The sequence below is a fragment of the Callithrix jacchus genome, chromosome 2 (genome assembly GCF_049354715.1).
Source record: "Callithrix jacchus isolate 240 chromosome 2, calJac240_pri, whole genome shotgun sequence".
NCBI classification, from domain to species: domain Eukaryota; kingdom Metazoa; phylum Chordata; class Mammalia; order Primates; family Cebidae; genus Callithrix; species Callithrix jacchus.
This window is the reverse complement of record NC_133503.1, coordinates 96,786,067-96,805,566: the sequence shown is the minus strand read 5'-3', so window position 1 is coordinate 96,805,566 and position 19,500 is coordinate 96,786,067. Positions and strand designations below refer to the sequence as shown.

Here is a 19,500-nt window from a genome sequence, read left to right as displayed (position 1 = left end):
GAAAAGAGGTTTACTTCTACAATTATTACTTAATATTTGCATATGTTTTCCAGTTTTTAAGTTAAAAATTTAAGAATGGTACAGGCTTTCAAAAAATTGATACAAGACCCACACATTTTTTTTCTTAATTCCCCTAACACATTGTTTTCTGAATACCGTTCATTTCTCCCCATTAATTTCTTATATACATAATGCTCCATCCACCAGGACCACCATGTGGTATAAGTACCCCTGCGGCATCCAGCCTCTGATTTGCCTCCATCCATGCACATGGCAGGATTATGCTCCTCCTGTTTGAAGCTAAATACAGCCATGCCACTTACTTTGGCCAATAAGATATGAATGAATATACACCATTTTGCCTAGAAGCCTTTAAGAGCTCCTGCCAGACTTACCACATTCCCTTCCCCAGGCCAGGGCCACTAACAAGATTCCAGATGGTAGAGGCCCTCAGTTTTGGAGCCTGGGTAGGGACAATACAGCAGAGAGTCCCCTGCCAGGCCCAGTGAGCCCTCAATAACAAGAAATAAATCTTTGGTATCTTAGGCCACTGAAAATTTGAAACTCTTTGTTTTCACAGCATAGCTTGAGGACACCATCATTTTGTAGATGAGAAAACAGACTAAATGTGGAGCAACTGATTTATTTACTGTAACGCAGGTAACAAATATCCCTCTGATTTCTGTTTATGCCATCAAGGGATAGAAGCTGTTGTAGCCACAATCTTCTCCCCTCTTCCTCCCCCAGCTCCCTGACCTGTGGGCTTATATCCTCTTTATCATTTACCCAAGGATCTTAGGTGGTACCTTGTCCTCAGACCCTGAAACTCTTCTGTGAACTCCAGGAAGCATGAATGTTAGGCCTTACAATACCAAAGAGAGCTGGGAAAGGCCAAAGAGCTCTCTCTTCAACCCCCTGGGAGGATAAAAACAGAAAAGGAGACACAAGGGGGCGTAAAACAGGGAATTCAAAGTCTCTCCAGCTTCCAACAAGCCAGCTTTAGCTTCCAAAGTCAATTATTCAGTGATAATTTACTTAGCATCCTCTGGGACCAAAGGCAGTTTCTTCTACTACAATTTATAAGTTAGAGATTATTTTCTTCTCTCTACTGGACAGAAACACCCCACACAATTTCAACTGAATAAAATAAAAAAGGGTCTCAAATAACATGCTACTATTTTTTTTCTGCCATTACAGGTGATTGCATCCAGGGTTCTCCCTCCTCCTAGCCCATATTCAATTTTTGACTGAAAGTACAGTGCCACAAAGCCAGAGAGCCTGCGGTTGCAATGTCTTGCCTGCCATTAATTTCTGGAGGTCAATATCATTAGGAGTCTATATTTGTCACACAACTACAGATTTTCAGTTTGAAAGGAAAAGAAAAAAATGATTGAGATGGGATATGATGAAATTTTGTTTCTCCCAAGTTTCATCTGGCACTTAATACATACCCTGAGTTTCTTCTTGAGATCTTAGCTTTCCTGTCATGATGATGAAGCAAATTAAAAATTCATATAAATACTTGTGTCTAGTCACATAAATCAGTGAAATTGCCTATATGCAAAAATGTGCAATAAAAACAAACAACATCATCATTTCAACCACTGAGAACAAAATCCTTTAGGCTCATCCCTGCTGTGGTGCAATCCAGGGATAAAGCCCTGAGTCAGCCTTGAGACAGTCTGGCCTGAGAACTTGAGCCCCTGTTGGAAAAACCCCGTGCAGTGTGGTGACGCTAAGCAGCTTTATGGTTTTGTTAATGTTCTTCACCGGGTTTTATCTTACTCCACCGAGGCCACTGATCTTTAATCATCACATTACTGTCAGCTGTCAAATCTAAGAGCATTACGAACTAGGTTCTTGGAAAATGCAAGGCCATCATTAATTTGTTAACCCTCTCAACCATCCCGTGAAGCAGGTTAGTACCACTCCCTTTTAAAATATGCTAACAAGTGTTGTTACCCTCTCAGGGTCACACAGGATTTGTCACAACTAACACTATTTGGGGTGTTCCCACCCTCACCCTTAAGCTCTTGCCCAGATTCCCTTGCTAAGGGGAAAGTGGGCTGGCTAAACAAAGAGGCACCAGGACAAGTGGAAATGCCATTAAGGAGCAAAGCAGCTGGAGTAGTTTACCAAAGAGAAGTATAAACCAATAGGAAAGGAATGGAATGGGGTGACCCTAACAAAGACAATGCATGCCAACTACATCTCAGAAAACAAGGGAAGAAGAAAACACTCTCTCCTTTCCACTTAAGGAAAACTGTGTGTGTTCTCTTCCCGAAAGCCAAGAGGTAGAAAATTCAGGAGACTTGCTTTCCAAAGATAAACAGCTTAGAAATAGAAAGTGTTCCACATTGCTGCTCACCGATTTTAAATGGGTTCAGAAACTTATTTGATATAGTCACTTCTGAAGCACTTAAAAATGCAGTAATTGAAAATCACTGTTGGTACTAAATAAATAGCAAATATGCTAAAAGCATCAAATCAGGACTGTATATGATCTTAGCCAGTTTCCCACAGGCTCAGTCCCCGCCGGGCTGTAGAATGTTGGTGCATGTCTGTGCCCTATTCCATTTGGGAAGATAGGAGTGTGCTGTTTTCAGCCAGTCAGTTCATGGCAATTTATTACACAGCAATAGAAAATTAATATAGAAGCAGTATGTCGTCTCCATCATATTGATATTGGGCTCTTCCCTTCATACTGCTATTCTCAAAACTCTACCTACTAGCTGACATCGTGAGCATATAAAAGAAGCCTTCTTTTATTCAACCAGTTCTAGTGTCACCACTAATGATTATTCAACAGATGTTGCAGCTCTCTTGGTAATGCCTGTTGAACATAACCACCATTTACATTTTACATTTTAATCATAGCACTACAATATTTAGAGAGCTGGTAAAACTTACCAGAGCCACAAAGCATAAATTTACACATGAATTTGCTCTTCCACAATCTGGTAAAGCCTGAAACATGAATCTTTTACCACAGCATATAACACAGAAGATGTGGCACAGTCACTTTATTGTTCTTATTTTTTTCTTGCATAAATTTCATCTTTTAAAAGATATGAGATGGGAAGTCTGACATTTTTTTCATGTTCTCTTTCCTAGGTTCCAGTATATGAACTGGGAAGAAATTTCCAGTGAAAAGAGCAGAGAGTAATTTTTAAATCTATTTCACTAAGAACGCAAATAAGAGAGTCAATAAATGGTTCTATGATGTGACCACCATCATCAGGGGTAAAATCAGTCATCAAAAGCTATTTCAGGAGGACAGCTTGACCGTAAGTGAAAAAAAGAGCTGAATCAATCCTTGACTTAGCAGAGAAAAAAATTTCTATTATCCTCTTACCTCCTCTGTATAAGCTGTCTTTGTAGGTTTAAATTTTAATAAATACCTTCCTGGTTCCTTTTTAAAATCCAAGACTATTGTACATGCCAGCTTCTGATTAAACACATTCACAATTTTTTTAAAACAAATTCTCATCAATAAGAATTGCTAATGATGGTTGACTTTGGGTGGGTGTAAATTAGAAAACATAGTCACCACCATTTAGTTGCTGTTTTAAAATACAAAAATAACAATTTTCTCTTAAAAAACACTGTAAAACAAAAAAAAAAGCACTAAAAAAGTTTCAGTTCAGAGATTACCACTGAAATATTCTAATGCTTTCTGTTTTTTTCATCACTATTTTATTACTTTTATGATCAGAAGGAAAATATTTTAAGTAACATTTTCATCTAAGTAAAAACTGAAAATTTTTGTCATGTATGACACCCTATGGTAAGAAAAGGCACTGGTGGCCTTGCTGAGCTACTCATTTATCTTTCGGTAATCAAGATAATCTTCCTCAGATGCCCATTGAACATGAAAGTGGATGATCTTAAGTACAGAGAATCTTTTCCCTCTGCTCAAATAATCTTTGATTATGAGACATGAAAGTTTTCAAAAAATTTCCATAGGTCATTATGAAAGCCTATAGAAGCCTGGTTTTTAAATTTCTCTGAATTCCCACATAAAAATAAAGAAAGCACCTACAAAGTAGAGCCCAAAGCCTGGAGCAATGTATGCCCGAGAACTAGAAAATACAAGCAGGTAAGAAGAAGCCAACATCATCCATAAGATCTGAGTGGCACCACCATGGCGAGAATCAGAAGGAAACAAGGTTGATGTATCTGAGAACTTGAAAAACTCCTAAAAAACCAAAAAGTATTCACAGGAACATAAGAATGCCCAATTGGGGAATAGTAGCTAACACTAGGAGGAATTTTGCCTGATCAAAGAGTAAGTGCAGGGGGCCCACAGTAAGATCTGAGGAGGCTACATACAGCAGGCTAGTCACTGTGAACTTTGGAGACTGCCCTCAGGGCTGCCTTCCAGGAAGAGAAACTGCTGGGAGTGGAAATAAAATTGAACAGGATGGGAATTACAGTGACAAAGGAAAGAAAAAATCCAGATAAAAGCAGGTAAAAGGAATAGAGCCAGAGTGTGACAGAAAGTAGGCTGCCATTTTTGACAACAAGAAAACAACAGAAGGCTAGGTTCACATCACTTTAGAAAGCCACTTTAAACTCTGCCCCCTGAAAGTTCAAGGAAATTATTTTTCACATGAAAATGAAAAACAGAAAAATACTGATGTCAAATCCCATACTAAGTTATACAAAATAAGGTCAGAACATCCTTATAAACCATAAAAGCATGCCACAGCACAGACCAAAAACAAAATCCCCCACACAAAAACACTCCAAATAATAGCCTACTATTTCAAAATAAACTAAAAGACATGAGACAGAAAGGAACATAATTAGGAATCAGAAAAATTCAGAAGTGAGAAAAGAATCTGAAATAGATTGAAAATGTTTTTCAGAAATGACTATACTAGAAGGCAAAAAAAGGTTAAAAACAACATAAAACATCCCAAGAGAAATAGAAAAGAGAAATAATTTTTAAAAGATAGAAAACATTTAAAATAGTAACAGATAAAGACGATCTAACATACAAATATTAGAAGTCCTTGAAAAATCAAAGCAAGGGAAGAAAATTAATATTAACAAGGTAATTAAAAGGCTATGCACGATGGCTCATGCCTGAAATCCCAGAACTTTAGAAGGCCAAGGCAAGAGGATCGCTTGAACTCAGCACTTCAAGACCAGACTGGACAATATGGCAAAACCCCAAATCTACAGAAAATACAAAAAATCAGCTGATAGTCCCAGCTACTTGGGAGGCTGTGGTGTGAGGATTGCTTGAGCCTGGGAGGTTGAGGCTGCAGTGAGCCATGATCATGCCACTGCACTCCAGCTTGGGTGACAGAGCAAGACCCTGTCTCAAAAAAAAAAAAGGTAGCCATCTCGAAGGGATCCCTCGATAGGCACCCTGGACTTTGTAGCTTCTGGAACCGTGACAAATAAATGTTGTTTAAGGCACAAATCTATGGTATTTGTTACAGCAGCCAGAGCAGACTAAGACACAGTATTTGCTGCTAAAGCTGTAATTTGTTTTGCGGGAATTTCTATACCCATGTTTTATCTTAAAATTAAGGTTTTTTGTTCGTTTGTTTTTGTTTTTTAAAGAAAAAAAGAAATCTTTCTAGATTCCTTACCTGTGCCTTGGCCAATTTCTTTTCCAGAAGGTCCCGTTCCCTCTCTGTTTGCTGGAGACGTTTATTAAGCTCCACTATATCTCCCTTTAGTGATGCCAGGGCTGCCGAATGGAGCTGTGGTGACAGAAAGGAAGAGATTAGAGTACTGAAGCAGAGATGCGTTTCCTTCCCTTCATTCCCACAAGTAGCATAACCGCATTAAAAACCTATCATCCCAAAAGCAACCCTTTTGAGAATGAAGGTAAGTGTTATGAATCTTGAGGACAAAAGACATAAATCAGGTGTGTTACCAGCGAGCCGGGTTATATGGTGACCCTAAATATTATGTGTGGGCTGTGGGGCTTAAGTTTGCATGGCATCATCAGGCCAGAAAACAAAACTTCTTTCCAATGGCTCTCCCCAAGTTACTCTGTGAGGAAGAGCCTGACAGCTGAAGTGGAGCTGCCTGACTGTAATCATGAGAGGAAAGAAAAAGCAGAACCATATAAATGTTCACCTTTGGAAAACACAAAAGCTGAATTGGTTTTTTGGAATTCAGTCATCTAAATTGCATGTATCACAGGCACACAGGGACTGAGCATTAAAAATACAAGTGGCAGAGCTGATTTTTAAATGGTCTTGTGCAGTTGGCCGATTTATTTTCTTGTTGGTCCTTGCTTCCTCTTTGCCTCCCCGCTTTCCCCGAGAAGCTGTACTGGCCAGACAGATGCTTATGTGCTAGCAGGCCCTCTTTCAGGAGCAGCACCAGAACTCTGACAAATGATGCTGTGAAAAGACAGACTAACAATCAACTGAGATCTCTTGCCCCAGCCACTTCTCTGGGTTAACAGGAGTTTGAAAGAATGCTCTTCAACAGATTAACAAGAGGCCCACATACATCCAGAACCTCAATCTGCTCAAGTTCTAAAGGCTGGGCTTTGGCTACACACATACCCACCACACATGTCCCTTCTTTGACTTTTCAGGCCGATGGATAGAACTATTTTTAAGATCTGTTCAACACACTGGTCCCAGCAACACCCTGAAACTTCCTTCGAAACCTTGAAAGCTTCCGTTCTAGGTGGAGCTCTGACCATCCCCTGGCTGAATTCCAAACTTCATTTGGGTGAACAACTGGAATCAGAACAAACCATCCCCTTTCTAGGCTTTCTGTAGCCTCTGCCAAGAAGGACTTAAAGTAAGAAGTATATATATTTGATCTTTAAAGATGGACACAGGATGATGGTACATAACTCAACTTTGGAGATTTGAGGCTTAGAAAAATGAGGTTTTCTGCAACCCGCCCTCCACCACAGCATGTTGGCTGACAGGCTTTGGGGCGAGGGTGGGGACGGGTAGTGAGTGAGGGAGAAGCAGATACAGGGGAGGGTGTGGGGTTTCAAAGCGGTTGTTTTTGTTAGACTCTAACAGAAGTAAATGTGACTTCACTTAATTGCATTGGAGCAGCAAACCAACAGATCAATAGCTGATTTGAAATCAGGAATGCTTAAAATTAAAAAAAGAAAATGTCAAACAAACTCGCAGTGTTTGTCTTCTGATGTAGGGCTAAGGCCGCTTGGAAAAGGTCACTGTAGGTTTCAGATACAACATTTTGTGTGACGACTTCTCAGCACAAATACCACAGTGTTCCCATTGTATAATCTTTTGGAGATTGTTTTGTTGGGTGCAGAGGGAACAAATCCACTCCCTTTGACAGCTGGTTGCCGCCTCAGCCTGTGAACTATCAGTCTGAGGATTTTCCTTCAGCATCCAACACTGTGGCACTTTACACTATTATACAAAGTCTTGAGAGAGGATTTGCCACCACCTCTGGTGAGAAGGATAAAATACTTGAAAGCTGACATGTTCTAAGAAATTGAGTAATGGGAATAAGGATCCCAGTTCTGTGAGCCTAGTCTTGCTTCCCTTCCTCATTATATCTCCTCTTCTACTTCCGGCAGGCGGGGGGGGGGGGGGCCGGAAAGGCTGCTAAAAGGGATTCAGGGAGGCCCACAGGGAAAAGCTGAGAGAATGCTGCATATTCCCCCACAGACTCCATGAACTGAGCCAGATGGAGACAGAGAGTACTTACTTCCATCACAGACTTGGAAGAGGGCTCCAGGATGGGTCACTGCTCTTGAGGAGAGCAGTGGGCTTGGAGTGATAATACCTTCTAGCCTACCAGCTCTCCAAACTTCCAGGAAGAACGGTCAGATGCCCACTAGGGGCAAGTCCCTTCACTTCTTTGGATGGAAGGTGCCTATCTATGAGGTAAGAACAGATTCCTTGAGAATCTCATGAATGCAATGGACCCTTTTCCCAGGGCAGAGATGAGTTTGGGATGCACACATATTTTCCACCCAGTTATGGTGATGACCCACTCTAGAATCTATCTACAGACCTCTCAATAAGAAATATCTGGACTCGATGTCAGCTCTGTGACCCCACATACGTTTTCACAGTTTCATGTGTCATCATCATAGATGTCTGAGCGGGGAAAAGAACTTTGGTACCAATGTCCCCCACTCCATAACTGCAGGTGAGGATCTGAAGTCCGCAGACTGACTTGCTTACTCAGGTCTCATGGTCAGCTGAGCACCAGGCCAAGCCACAGCACTCTTTTCTGGCTCTATGATGTTGGACATAACAGAAGTTTTCAGTTTTTTACTTGGCTGAGATTTTTACTTAACGTATCTTCTCCGATTGTAAAAGTAATGAAAATGTGACAAAAAATAAACCAGAAAAAGCATTCTCATGTGCTAGTGATGGGCTTTTGGGTGGTTTCAAACTGTTTTTGCTTGGGTACTTTTTGTTTAATGAGCACTTTTTCCTAAAAGAAGTTATTTTTATATTATAGATGCGATAAAATTAAGTGACTGTTTTCCGGGCATGCAGGCTGCAGCATAAATATCGTACAGGGTTATTCTGCTTCCTTGCTGCAGTCAGTCTGTTCACCAGCTCTTCTGAGAGAAGGAAAAACTGTAACGATGAGGTAGAATAACACATGTCTCTTGCTGTTACTGACAATTACTTGGCAGAGGCTACAACTAGAGAGCGCAAGAGGTGAAGTGGGGGCAGTACCAATGAGCCACAAGCCACACTGCCCAGAATCGGCTGACAGTCCACCCCCTGACCTCCTGGACTGAGGAGAGGAATGCGCTTCCCATGACAAGTCTGAGTGCTGGACACTCAATCTCTGTGCTTTTGAGTTCAATGGCTCTCCCTGTCCCCCTTCATTACCAACTCAGTTATCAAAAGCTGACATAACCTCCCTTCTTTCGGGGTTTCACTTGCCTCTGGCAGAGTGGGTGGCACCCCTGCAAATTCAAAAGCTAGAGTGTTTGTGAGTGATTCTACACGAGGTAACTTGTGTTGCTGTGTGTAGGCAAGCATGAAAAAATTAGTGTAGTGGTCCTTCTGGGCAGTTACAACTTTTTTACTGAAAGATAATATTTATACATATTTATGGGATACATGTGATATTTTGATGCATGCATGCATGCAATGTGTAATGATCAAATCAGGATATTTAAAATAACCATCGCTGCAAACATTTTTCATTTCTTTGTGCTAGTAACATTTCAAATCTCTTCTAGGTATTCTGAAATATTCATTATTGCCAGCTAGAGTCACCCTACTGTGCTACCAAACAGCCGTTCTTACCTCTTCTAATCGCATATTGTACCCATTAACCAGCCTGTCTTCAACCCTCCCCTCTACCCTCACATTCTTCCCCGCCTCTGGTATCTATCATTCTATTCTCTATCTCTGTGAGATCAACTTTTTTGGCTTCCACATATGAGTAAGAACATGTGATATTTGTCTTTCTATGCCTGGCTTATTTCACTTAACATAATGGCCACCAGTTCTGTCCACATTGCTACAAATGGCAGGATTTCATTCTTAATGTTAAGGCTGAAAAATATTCCACTTATGTACCACATTCTCTATATCCATTCCTCTGTTGATGGGCACTTAGGTCAACTCTGTATCTTGGCTATGGCCAACAATGCTGCAATAAACATGGAAATTCAGGTGTTCCTTTAACATGCTGATTTTCTTTCCTTTAGACAAATACCCAGTACTAGGATTAGATCATACGGTAGTTCTATTTTTAGGTTTTTTGAGAAACCTCCACACTGTTTTCCATAACGGTTGTCCTGATTTAAATTCCCACCAACAGTGAGTGTATGGGAGTGCCTTCGGGTAATTTTTAAAAGGACTGAAAGTGGGTTTAAATCTTGGAAAGATAAATGTACTACAGCAACCAAAATTGTCAAGTATTTATAAATAGGAAATTATATTTATGCCAATTTTTGGAATCCCTTTAATCATATTCTGGTTTCTGAAATGGCCTCTAGCTTGAGTGAGAGATTCAGACATATGAAGTATGATGAAAAGAAAATGTTCCATGAACCAAAGAGAAAGAAAATACATGCTGTTGGAGGCTGTGCTAGTGTCTTCCTCAACACTTATTTCTCCTCCTCTTCAGGAGTCAGATGCTGATTTTCAGCTGGTCATATTGCTGCTCAGCTAAAATATCCCAGTTCCCAACCTTCCGTGCTGGTGGAGCTGGATATTGCCATGTGACAAAGTTCTGGCCAATGCAGTGTAAGCAGAAACACTGTGTGAGAGGTATGGGAAAACCTTTTTGAGAGGCCACATCCTTTTTCCTGTCATCCATCCTTGCTGCTTGGTATCTTATGTGATGGATGGAGCTCTAGTAGCTATCTTGTGCCATAAAGCTGAGATTCTAGGGGGCAGAAAGGTGCCTGAGTCCCTAGCAACTTTGCGGAGCCACCCCACCAGATTTGGACTGCCTAACCCCAGACTTCGGTTATGTAACTACTAGAAATAAACCTCTGTTGTATAAAGCGCTGTATGTTGAGAGTTTCTGGCAAATGAAGCTGATCTAACGCTAATTCACAGAATCAGATAAACCTGGGTTCAAATCTTATCTATACCATTTGTTAGTGGACTATCTTTGCACAATTTAATCTCTTTCGTTGTAAGGCTGTGTCAAGACAAATGAGATGGCATTCAGAAAGTGACTACCATGGTGGCTAGAATCACATAAGCACTCAACAGATGGGTTTGTTTCAAGTCAATAACCTTCTCAGGCAGACCAATCCCCATCAGAGGTGCTAGGGACACCCTGAGGAGTAAAACAGTCCTGTCCTGGAGAAGTATATCACCTGGTGGATAGCACAGGACTAAGAAGACAATATATGCTTTGCCTGATTCTGCTGAAATCCTAAGGCTTAAGGAGCTGACAGCCCGGGCTCTTAATTCTCAGTGAAATTTTAACATGAGCCCTCAACGAGGTTAGATAGGACCCTGACACTTCCTATACAAATCTGGGTCTAGCGCATGAAGGATATAGATCCATACATTCCTCACATTTCTGGAGATAAAAAGCCCTAATTCCCTAGGCTGTTTTGAGCCCTGCTTTACATTCATTTTACAGTGTGTATCCAAACGAAACTAAACCACCTGGACATTTGGCTGCAAGCTAACTGTCAAAATGGTTATTTTTGGATAAAACATAACTTGAGTAAAAAAATTTCACTGTTCAACTGACTGTAAGGACAGGGCCTCTCAGCCTCTGAGAGGAAAGGTGTCCAGACCCCAGGGCCCAGGTGAGAAGTGAGCAGTGCCCTCATGACACTCTCTCCCAGGGGTTCCTTCTGTGCTAAGTGGATAGACGTCTATTTCATTACATATCTGCTGTGCGACAAAAGGCTTCACACTTCATAAGGTGCCCTTGAACTCTGCAGTCCAATGACTCTGCTGAGAGCCCCTACAGGAGCGTCACTGTATATTTCTGGTTATTAGGTGCTTCTGCATTTTGCTACCACTGGCAATAAACACAGCAGACAGGCTTGCACCATCCAGTGCACACGGCACTCTCCAGGCATCAGCTCCTCTGACCTTCATCCTGCCACGACTTTGTGGCCTAAGGGGAAGCTGTGATTCCCAATTTGTCGAGGGACAACTATTTTTCCCATAAAGTACAGTTGGCAAAAGGAATGCAGGATTTGAATAAAATGGTGGAGAGCGTAGATTCATCTTTCTGGGACTTCAGTCTGCACTCTGAACAGCACTGTCTTCAAAGGGCCCAAAGGCTTCTGCAGCCACAGCTGAGGCAGAGGAATGAGTTCATCCCCACAGTCCCTATCCAGATACAGGCACCTCGTGCTGCTGAGGCACTTTATGGTGCTGAGGGCTGGCCCAGTCTTCCCTGCTTTGTTGGGAAGTGAGTTCATCTGGGGTAAACTGTACTTGCTCTTTCTTTAACTTGGTCTGGCTACTTGAGGTGCTCATTAACACTCCCCGCCAGCATGCCTCTATCTCCTCCTCACTGAGTCATGACAGGAGTTACAGGGTCCCCTGCTTAACGGAGGGACATCTGCTCCAAGACCCACAGTGGACGCCTGAAACCTCAGTTAATATTGAACTCTATATGCACTATGTTTTTTCCTATACATACAAAGCTATGATAAAGTTTAATTCATAAACTGGTCACAGTAAGAGATTCATAATTAATAGACCAATTATTAACAACATGCCAGCATTGCTACTCTTGTGCTTCGGGCCATTATGATGTAAAATAAGAATGACTTGAACACAAGCACTGTGATTCCATGGCACTTGATGTGATAACCCAGCTGGCTAATGGGTGGGGAGCACAGTCAGTGCGGATAAGCTGGACAAAGGAAAGAGCCCTTCCCCAGGTCGGACAAAGCAGTCCAGCACGTGAGTGCGTCAGGCCACTCACAATGGCACACAATTTTAAAACTGCCAGTTGTTTATTTTTGGTATTTTCCACTTAATATTTTCAGACTGCAGTTAATTGCACGTGACTGACACCATGGGTAAGGGGGCACTACTGTACTATTCTGTCTTTCTAGCTGAGCCACTTGCTTTCCGGATTCAAAGTATGCATAATTTTTGCTTATGTTTTAGTGATGACAATGGGTAGTGCCAACTTCTCTCATCCAGTGACCTCTTCCTTAAAGGGGGAGAAATGAGAACAACTCAATGTCACTGAACACCTGTTTCTGGCAGGTCCCCCACTGCATGCTTCACACACTTTACCTGTTCCGTCAGCTGCAGAGGAAAGGCAGAGTCAAATTCCAATGCCAAAGTCTGGGAATATGCTCAAGAATTCCAGGCCACTGGGCAGTTGATTACGAAAGTAATAATTCTAATAGTTACGGTTTGCTGAGTGCTTACGGGTATCAGGGGCTTTGGCTAGGCACATTACATGCCATATCTTATTTAACCATCACCACAATGCTGTGAGATAGATATTATTACCTCCTTCTGGCAAACGAGGAAATCAAGGCACAGAGGAGGGGTAGGGAATAGCCCAACTGAAGAAACTCATAAATATTAGGTTGGTGCAAAGGTAATTGCAATGGCAAAAACCACAGTTACTTTTATGCCAACCTAATAGTACCAGAGATAATGACACACAGGCACTCTATGCTCAAATCTCCACCATGTGCATCGCTGGCACCTCCAACTGAATATGCCACAGTTCTCCCTTGCCCGAGGGATGCGTAAACAGATGTATATCCATGTATGTATGTGGAGGGGGTGGATGTGGGGTGGAGGTGAGGTGTGTGCACTGGCAGGGCTAGGGACAGGGAGAAGCAGAGTCAGGGTTTTCATGATGGCAGCACCCATGTGATTTTGGGTGAGAGTAGGGAGGGTGGCAGGGAAGTCCTCCAATGCTGTGATGAAGCTTGGGGCTCAGCATGGTATGAATTTGGGTGACTCTCTTTGTCCTTTCTGTGCTTTTTCATACTTTGTAGAAGGGTTTGTATCAGATTATCCCTAAGATTCTTCTAGTTTTTTGCCCTTTTTTTTTTTTTTTTTTTTTTAAACAGAGTCTTTCTCTGTCGCCAGGCACCAGGCTGGAGTGAAGCGGCGTGATCTCGGCTCACTGCAACCTCCGCCTCCCAGGTTCAAGCAATTCTCCTGCCTCAGCCTCCAAAGTAGCTGGGACTACAGATGCATGCCACCACGCCCAGCTAATTTTTATATTTTAGTAGAGACGGGGTTTCACTATATTGGCCAGGATGGTCTCGATCTCTTGATCTCGTGATCCACCCGCCTCGGCCTCCCAAAGTGCTGAGATTACAGGCATGAGCCACCGCGCCCAGTGAGATTCTTCTAGTTTTAAACCTGTAATCGTGCATGCCTGGCATGCTCACCTGTCCAGGCACCTGAGTTCTGCACTGTGGGCTTTGCATACTTTATTTGTCCACTGGTCCCAGAAAGAATCTGTTGAAGCTTAAACATTTAAGGAAGCTTCACTCTATACAGAACTGTTCAGCCAAGATCTTTTCCCTAAAAATGGAATGAGTTCTCAGAATCACACATCATTTTACCACTGGCAAGGGAATTTGAGAAAATCTAGTCCAATTCCTTCATTGTAGAGAAATGAAACAGACTCAGAAGTTCAAGGTTCATCAAATTCAGATTTCCTGGTTCCCTGTCCAGAGGCCACCTCTCCCCCAGTGACCATCCAAGAGCTCGTGGGTAGTGAATAAAATGCATGTGTCCCAGCTATCCTTAGAGACAGCAAGAAACATCTGGACATGAACAAACAGCCTCATTCAGCTTCCCCTCCAAGACTTCACACCCAGGTATTCTAATTCGGATGCATAAAGAACAAAATGTCTGGCAAAAGGGTAGCGTTCCCTGCTAGATGGACACCACCAGGTCTGTTCAGCCACTTCTAGGACTGAAACTTTCCTCTTTACTGCTAGAATTCCAGCTAGGGACACCTGCTATGTAGTATTTCAAGAAAAGCTACTCATAGTCTTGAAACTTAAAACTCATGACATTTAATCTACAAGATGTCTCACGGCATGTAAATCACTTTTGTGTGCCCTAGATCAACTCGGAAAGCAGCAACTTTTCATCTTTCACTTTACCTGATCATGTCATTGAGAGGTCAGGGCCCCTGAATTATTTCTTAAAACCTCTTGAAATTCAGTTGCTCAAAACAGAATTTGAAGGCTCCTTCAACATGGCAGCACATGTAAGAAAAATTAACCCTAGATGATAGGGTTATGTAACAAAAATTAACCCTAGCTAGTGAAGGATAGCTGATATAGGGAACAGTGCGGATCACAAAGCAGGACCAGGCACTCACTGTGAAAGCTGTCAAACTGGTCCCCAGGACCCACTTAAAGCCACACCTCCTCTTCTTCAAATAAATGGTTAGGAAATGGCTCTCAAGGCGGAGAGGTTTCTGAGACTGACAATCAGCTTTGAAGATGACCCTCAATCCCATCCCATCTGTAAACATATGCTCCTCTGAAAATAAGTCCCCTCATAATTTTTACTGGCAATAATATTAGCTAACACAACTGCTTGCTATGTGCTAGACTGCTATACTCAGCTTTTTGAGATGGGTATTGCCATTATCTCCAATTTAAAGAGGTAGGAACTGAGACTCAGAGGTTAAGTAACTTGTGAAGCTAGTAAGAAACAGACCTAGAATGAAAGCCCAGGACTGTCTAACCCCATGGTCTTGTTCATAACTACCATGTATCATGCGTTGCAACAGAATATCATAGCACTTCTGAGATCCCTGCAAACACCCATGAAACTGTTGAGAAGAAAAGGTCTCAGAGGGTTATTCTGATAAGAGGGGAAAGCAAATTAGCACAATTAGTATGAAGAAGAGAGAGGTATTCATTCTTTAAAATATTAAACATTTTGAGAAACAGAAGCCCATTCAGATGGTATCAGAGCCAGGAAGGAATCAGTGAAAAATTAATCTCCAGCTATTTCCACATTCTATGTGGGAAAATTAAAGAGGACAATATTGCAGTATAGGTAAAAAAGCCCTCACAAACACCTAATTTTGCTGCTTAAAGAGTACAAAGAAGGAAAGTTTACTTCGACTGCTGTGATCTTTAAACATTAATCTAAACAGAAGAATATTTTATACACCTCATAAAAATTTCCTATACAAATGTTATAAGACAACAGTAGTTATTAAAAATAAGTTGGTATTTCCCACTAAAAACAAATCTTAACTTGTAGTATTTATTTTCAAGGGAAACCAAAATTACGTGGCTATACAAGCATTTTTGGAAAGAAACAGACAAAATAAAGACACTGCAATAAGCTGCCTGCACCAACTTAAATTTCAAGGTGGGTTGCATCCTAATAACACATCATGAAGGAGATGAAGATGTAACAATTAAATCCAGCTAATCAGAGGACATGAATATTTCAGTGCCTGCTAAATACTGATGTGATCCCCCAGGCGGAAACTCCCACAGAGAATTATATGAACATGAGTAAAAGAGTTCTCTGACAAGGTCTACATTGTTCATAAATTTTCATATTGATCCAATTTAGCAGGTATTGAATTCCCCATTCTAGAGAAACCAAGTACCTTTAATGGTGAAACAGTCAATACACTCCACAGATCAGCAAAGGCCCAAGTATTTTTACAGCAATGGCTGAAGTGCTTTGAAGAGACCCTAGATTTTAATGGATTAAGGACAATACTTTTTCCTTGGGAAAGCAAATGAAGGTTTAGATTTACGTTTGTGTGTGCGTGTGTGTGTGTGCCTGTGTCTACACACACCCATATACACGTATACATACAATTACCAACATATACACATATGGAGTTTATATAAAACTCAAGGCACATGCTTCTAGACTTTTAATTAAAGCACAAGAGTCAGCCAAGATGTCAGCTATTTAGATATTCAATACAATCATTTTAAAATGCATTCCCATCTTTTTAAAGATACTTTAATATGCATTATTCCATTGAAAGAAAATCAGTTTTAAAATGCTTGATGCCACGGCATGCTCCGTTTCAGGGAAGGCCCAGGCAGGCCCTGACGTGTCTTGCCTCACCACAGGGCTGCTGACGGATGGGCCATTTACCGCTTGCTGGTACATCTAATCCAAAGCACCAGAAGAGGAGAGAGAAGACACATTTCAAATCTGCTTCGTGTTCCCTCTCTGATGTGCCCCGCTGACTTCTTCAGAGAACAGTGTGTTTAGATAGAAAGAAGGAAAGGCTTTTAGGTCTGAATCTTCTCTCCTTTCCAAATCACTCTAACCCAGCCAACAGTAGTCCTAACCCAGATTAATTTGCTCCCAGAAAAGGAAGAAAATAGGAGACTTGACAGAAAGAAAACAACAGGGAAAAACAGTTTAGTGGTTAAGAACCTAGGCTTTGTCACAAAGCAAAAACAAAATACCCTAGACTTGAGTATTAGTTCAGCCTTGGGTAACTCGTTTAACTTTTCTAAGCCTCAGTCTACTCATCTTTAAAATGGAAACAATGCCCACTCATTCTGAGTTGAGAAGATTAGATGAAATACTGCAGGCAAATCACTTAACCACAACGTCAGCTGGCAGAGTGTGAGCCACCGTGGTAAGTACAATCTTTTTCTTCAGTCTAATGCTCTCCCAACTGAGCTATTTCGGCAAAGACAGTAAGTGCAATCTTTTTTTTTTTTTCTTTTTTCCCCCTGAGGCAGGGTCTTACTCTGTCACCCAGGCTAGAATGCAGCAGCAAGAACACAACTCACTGCAGCCTTGACCTCCCAGGCTCAGGTCATCTTCCTACCTCCACCTCTCGAGTAGCTGGGATCACACTCCTGCAACACCACATCCAACTAATTTTGTTTTTGTCGTAGACATGGGAACAAAACACCATGTTGCCCAGGCTGCTCTGGAACTCCTGGGCTCAAGCAACTCTCCCACCTCAGTCTCCCAAAGTGCTGGCCATTACAAGCTACAACCAGGGTGCCCTGATCCACTGCCACCTTACTGACCAAAATCATCATATGCCACCCCATCTGCCTGCTGAAAGTGTCAAAATAAAATTGGGCTTTGAAAACAGTGGTACATTACTATCCTATCTCATTTTCACAAGTCCTGATTAAGCAATCAGAACAATTCATCACATTGGAGCCTAGATCATATTAATCACAGTAATCTAGACTCTGCCTTTCAACATGTGTAATTGAATCAGCTGCTCCCTGCACCCAGGCTGGGCCAGCAGGTAAGCAGGCAAACACATTCATCCTAAACAGCCTGGAAACTGGAGTAGCCTCAGGCCCACTCTGCACCCTCCACCTCCTGGGTCCTCCTATCATTCAGAGAAGAGACAGTAGAGAACCAAGTGGGACATACATAGTGACCCCAAAATAAATTTCCATAAAAATGCATCTCAATAGTATGTAAGAGAGGACCAAATAAGTTATTTTAAGCAAGGACATACTCAAAGATAATCTATTCATGATAGAAAACGATTAAAAAAATAAGTTTTTGAATAAATTGTGTCACAGGCATAGAATACACTAAGTTGTCAGCAAAATAGAGAAACATATAATTAATTTTGCAATCATTATTTCCCACATGTATGACTCATTTCCTGAATTCTTTCCCGCTGGTTTCCAATTGCCCCCCACAGACCATTCATTCTCCCCCATCCACTCTGGATCTCTTTCCTCCTCTTTTTCATAACCCTTACTATGACCTGACATCATATCATAACATTTTTTTCACGAACTCACTGCCCCCATAAAATTATGAGTTCCAACAAGGCAGGGATGTCAAGAGGCTGGGGAAATAGCTCATGAACACGATGAACTGTGGCTGGCACATGGTAGAATTTTATACAGTATTTGTTGAAGGGGTAAAGTTAGCAAATTAGATAAAACAGATAAAGGAACATTATCCTTACTCTTTCCACCACCACTATGAGATGGTATCACCTGCAAACATCTGTCGGACATTTCTGAATGTGTAGCTACACTTAAAATAGTTTAAGCAAAACAATTTTTAATATAGTACTATTTTTGGCCACAATATCTAACTAGAAAGAAGTCCAGAAATATGTGTACCAAAATATGAATGGCATCCCCAGATTATCTCTGTGTAGTGTGATTACAGATGATTTTCTTTCTTAGGTTTATTGTATTTTTTCTGTAATAAACATACATTAGAATTATATAATTTTTAAGTGTTTTCTTGGGCCGATTTCCAAAGTCTTATGAAGAATATAAATAATTAGGTAGTCCTTGCTCTCAACAAGCTCCCAGTGTATTCAGAGAGATAAACCAAGAATTTTTCAAATATAGGAGTTGGAAAGATAATTAACTCTCCTCTTACCCAACAGTCCAGCCAGTGCCAGAATCCTATCTACAGTGTTACCTGCAGGTGGTCACTATGTCTATGTAATAAAAAGCTGGACTGCTTCTCAGACAGCCAAGCCTGTTCACTGTTGGATAGCTACCGGCATTTGCAAATTTTACCTTACATAGCCACTCTGAAATTGCCTCTTTGTAACTTGTCCCATTGGTCTATTTCCATAAGTAGGATAAAATTAACTCGCTTCTATACTCCAAGCTCTCCAAATAACTCACTCTATCAATACCATCCTTTCTAAATCATCAAACCTCCAGGATAATCCTTGATCACCCAGGGGCCCCTAGCATGTCAATTTTCCTTTTGGTAAATGGTAGCCAGGACCAAGCACACACTCCAGATGAATTCTGCCTAGCACATTTCTTACGTGCCAATCACTTTACAAGAGTTTTCATAAAATTCTCACAGTAAACCAAGATAGGTGCTACAATAACCTCACTTCACAGATAAGGAAACTGAGGCACAGTCAGTTTTCTAGTACTTGAAACCACAAACTTCCATGACCTGTCACATTTATGATGGGTATCCAGGGTCACACATTTTGAGATCACATATCTGGTGTGGGCTAAGGGAGAGAGCCTGAGGAGTCAAGACTGCAGACTTGGATGGTGCTCAGCACCAGATGGTTTCTAGCAGTGCTGCTCAAATTGGAAAGGCCACTGGTATGAGAGGGAGTTTCAGTGGGATCCCCACGCTTGCTGTGACA

At 41.4% G+C, this 19,500-nt stretch overlaps 2 protein-coding genes across 23 annotated transcripts in view; one reads left to right on the top strand and one right to left on the bottom strand.

Annotated features, from left to right (window-relative positions):
- MCC (MCC regulator of Wnt signaling pathway) overlaps positions 1 to 19,500 on the bottom strand; it is a 464,974-nt gene that overhangs the window by 130,538 nt on the left and 314,936 nt on the right. For 3 of the 4 annotated variants that reach the window (XM_002744705.6, XM_008991678.5, XM_078365032.1), the window contains one exon: positions 5,607 to 5,720. In XM_002744705.6, coding sequence (XP_002744751.1) covers positions 5,607 to 5,720 — 114 coding nt within the window. Of the gene's footprint in view, positions 1 to 5,606; positions 5,721 to 7,677 lie in introns of all 4 variants that reach the window. The other variant, XM_035291080.3, reaches the window with a different exon arrangement.
- The window catches only part of LOC128928060 (spermatogenesis-associated protein 31A5-like), a 53,616-nt gene that overhangs the window by 26,042 nt on the left and 8,074 nt on the right, over positions 1 to 19,500 (top strand). For 9 of the 19 annotated variants that reach the window (XR_013532153.1, XR_013532151.1, XR_013532145.1 and 6 more), the window contains 6 exons: positions 581 to 660; positions 1,198 to 1,918; positions 3,115 to 3,287; positions 7,638 to 7,856; positions 15,668 to 15,764; positions 16,493 to 17,013. The gene's annotated coding sequence lies outside the window, so the exon portion shown is untranslated. Of the gene's footprint in view, positions 1 to 580; positions 661 to 1,197; positions 1,919 to 3,114; positions 3,288 to 7,637; positions 7,857 to 8,124; positions 14,243 to 15,667; positions 15,765 to 16,492; positions 17,014 to 17,119; positions 17,702 to 19,500 lie in introns of those variants that run through there. The other 10 variants (XR_013532150.1, XR_013532147.1, XR_013532148.1 and 7 more) reach the window with 9 other exon arrangements.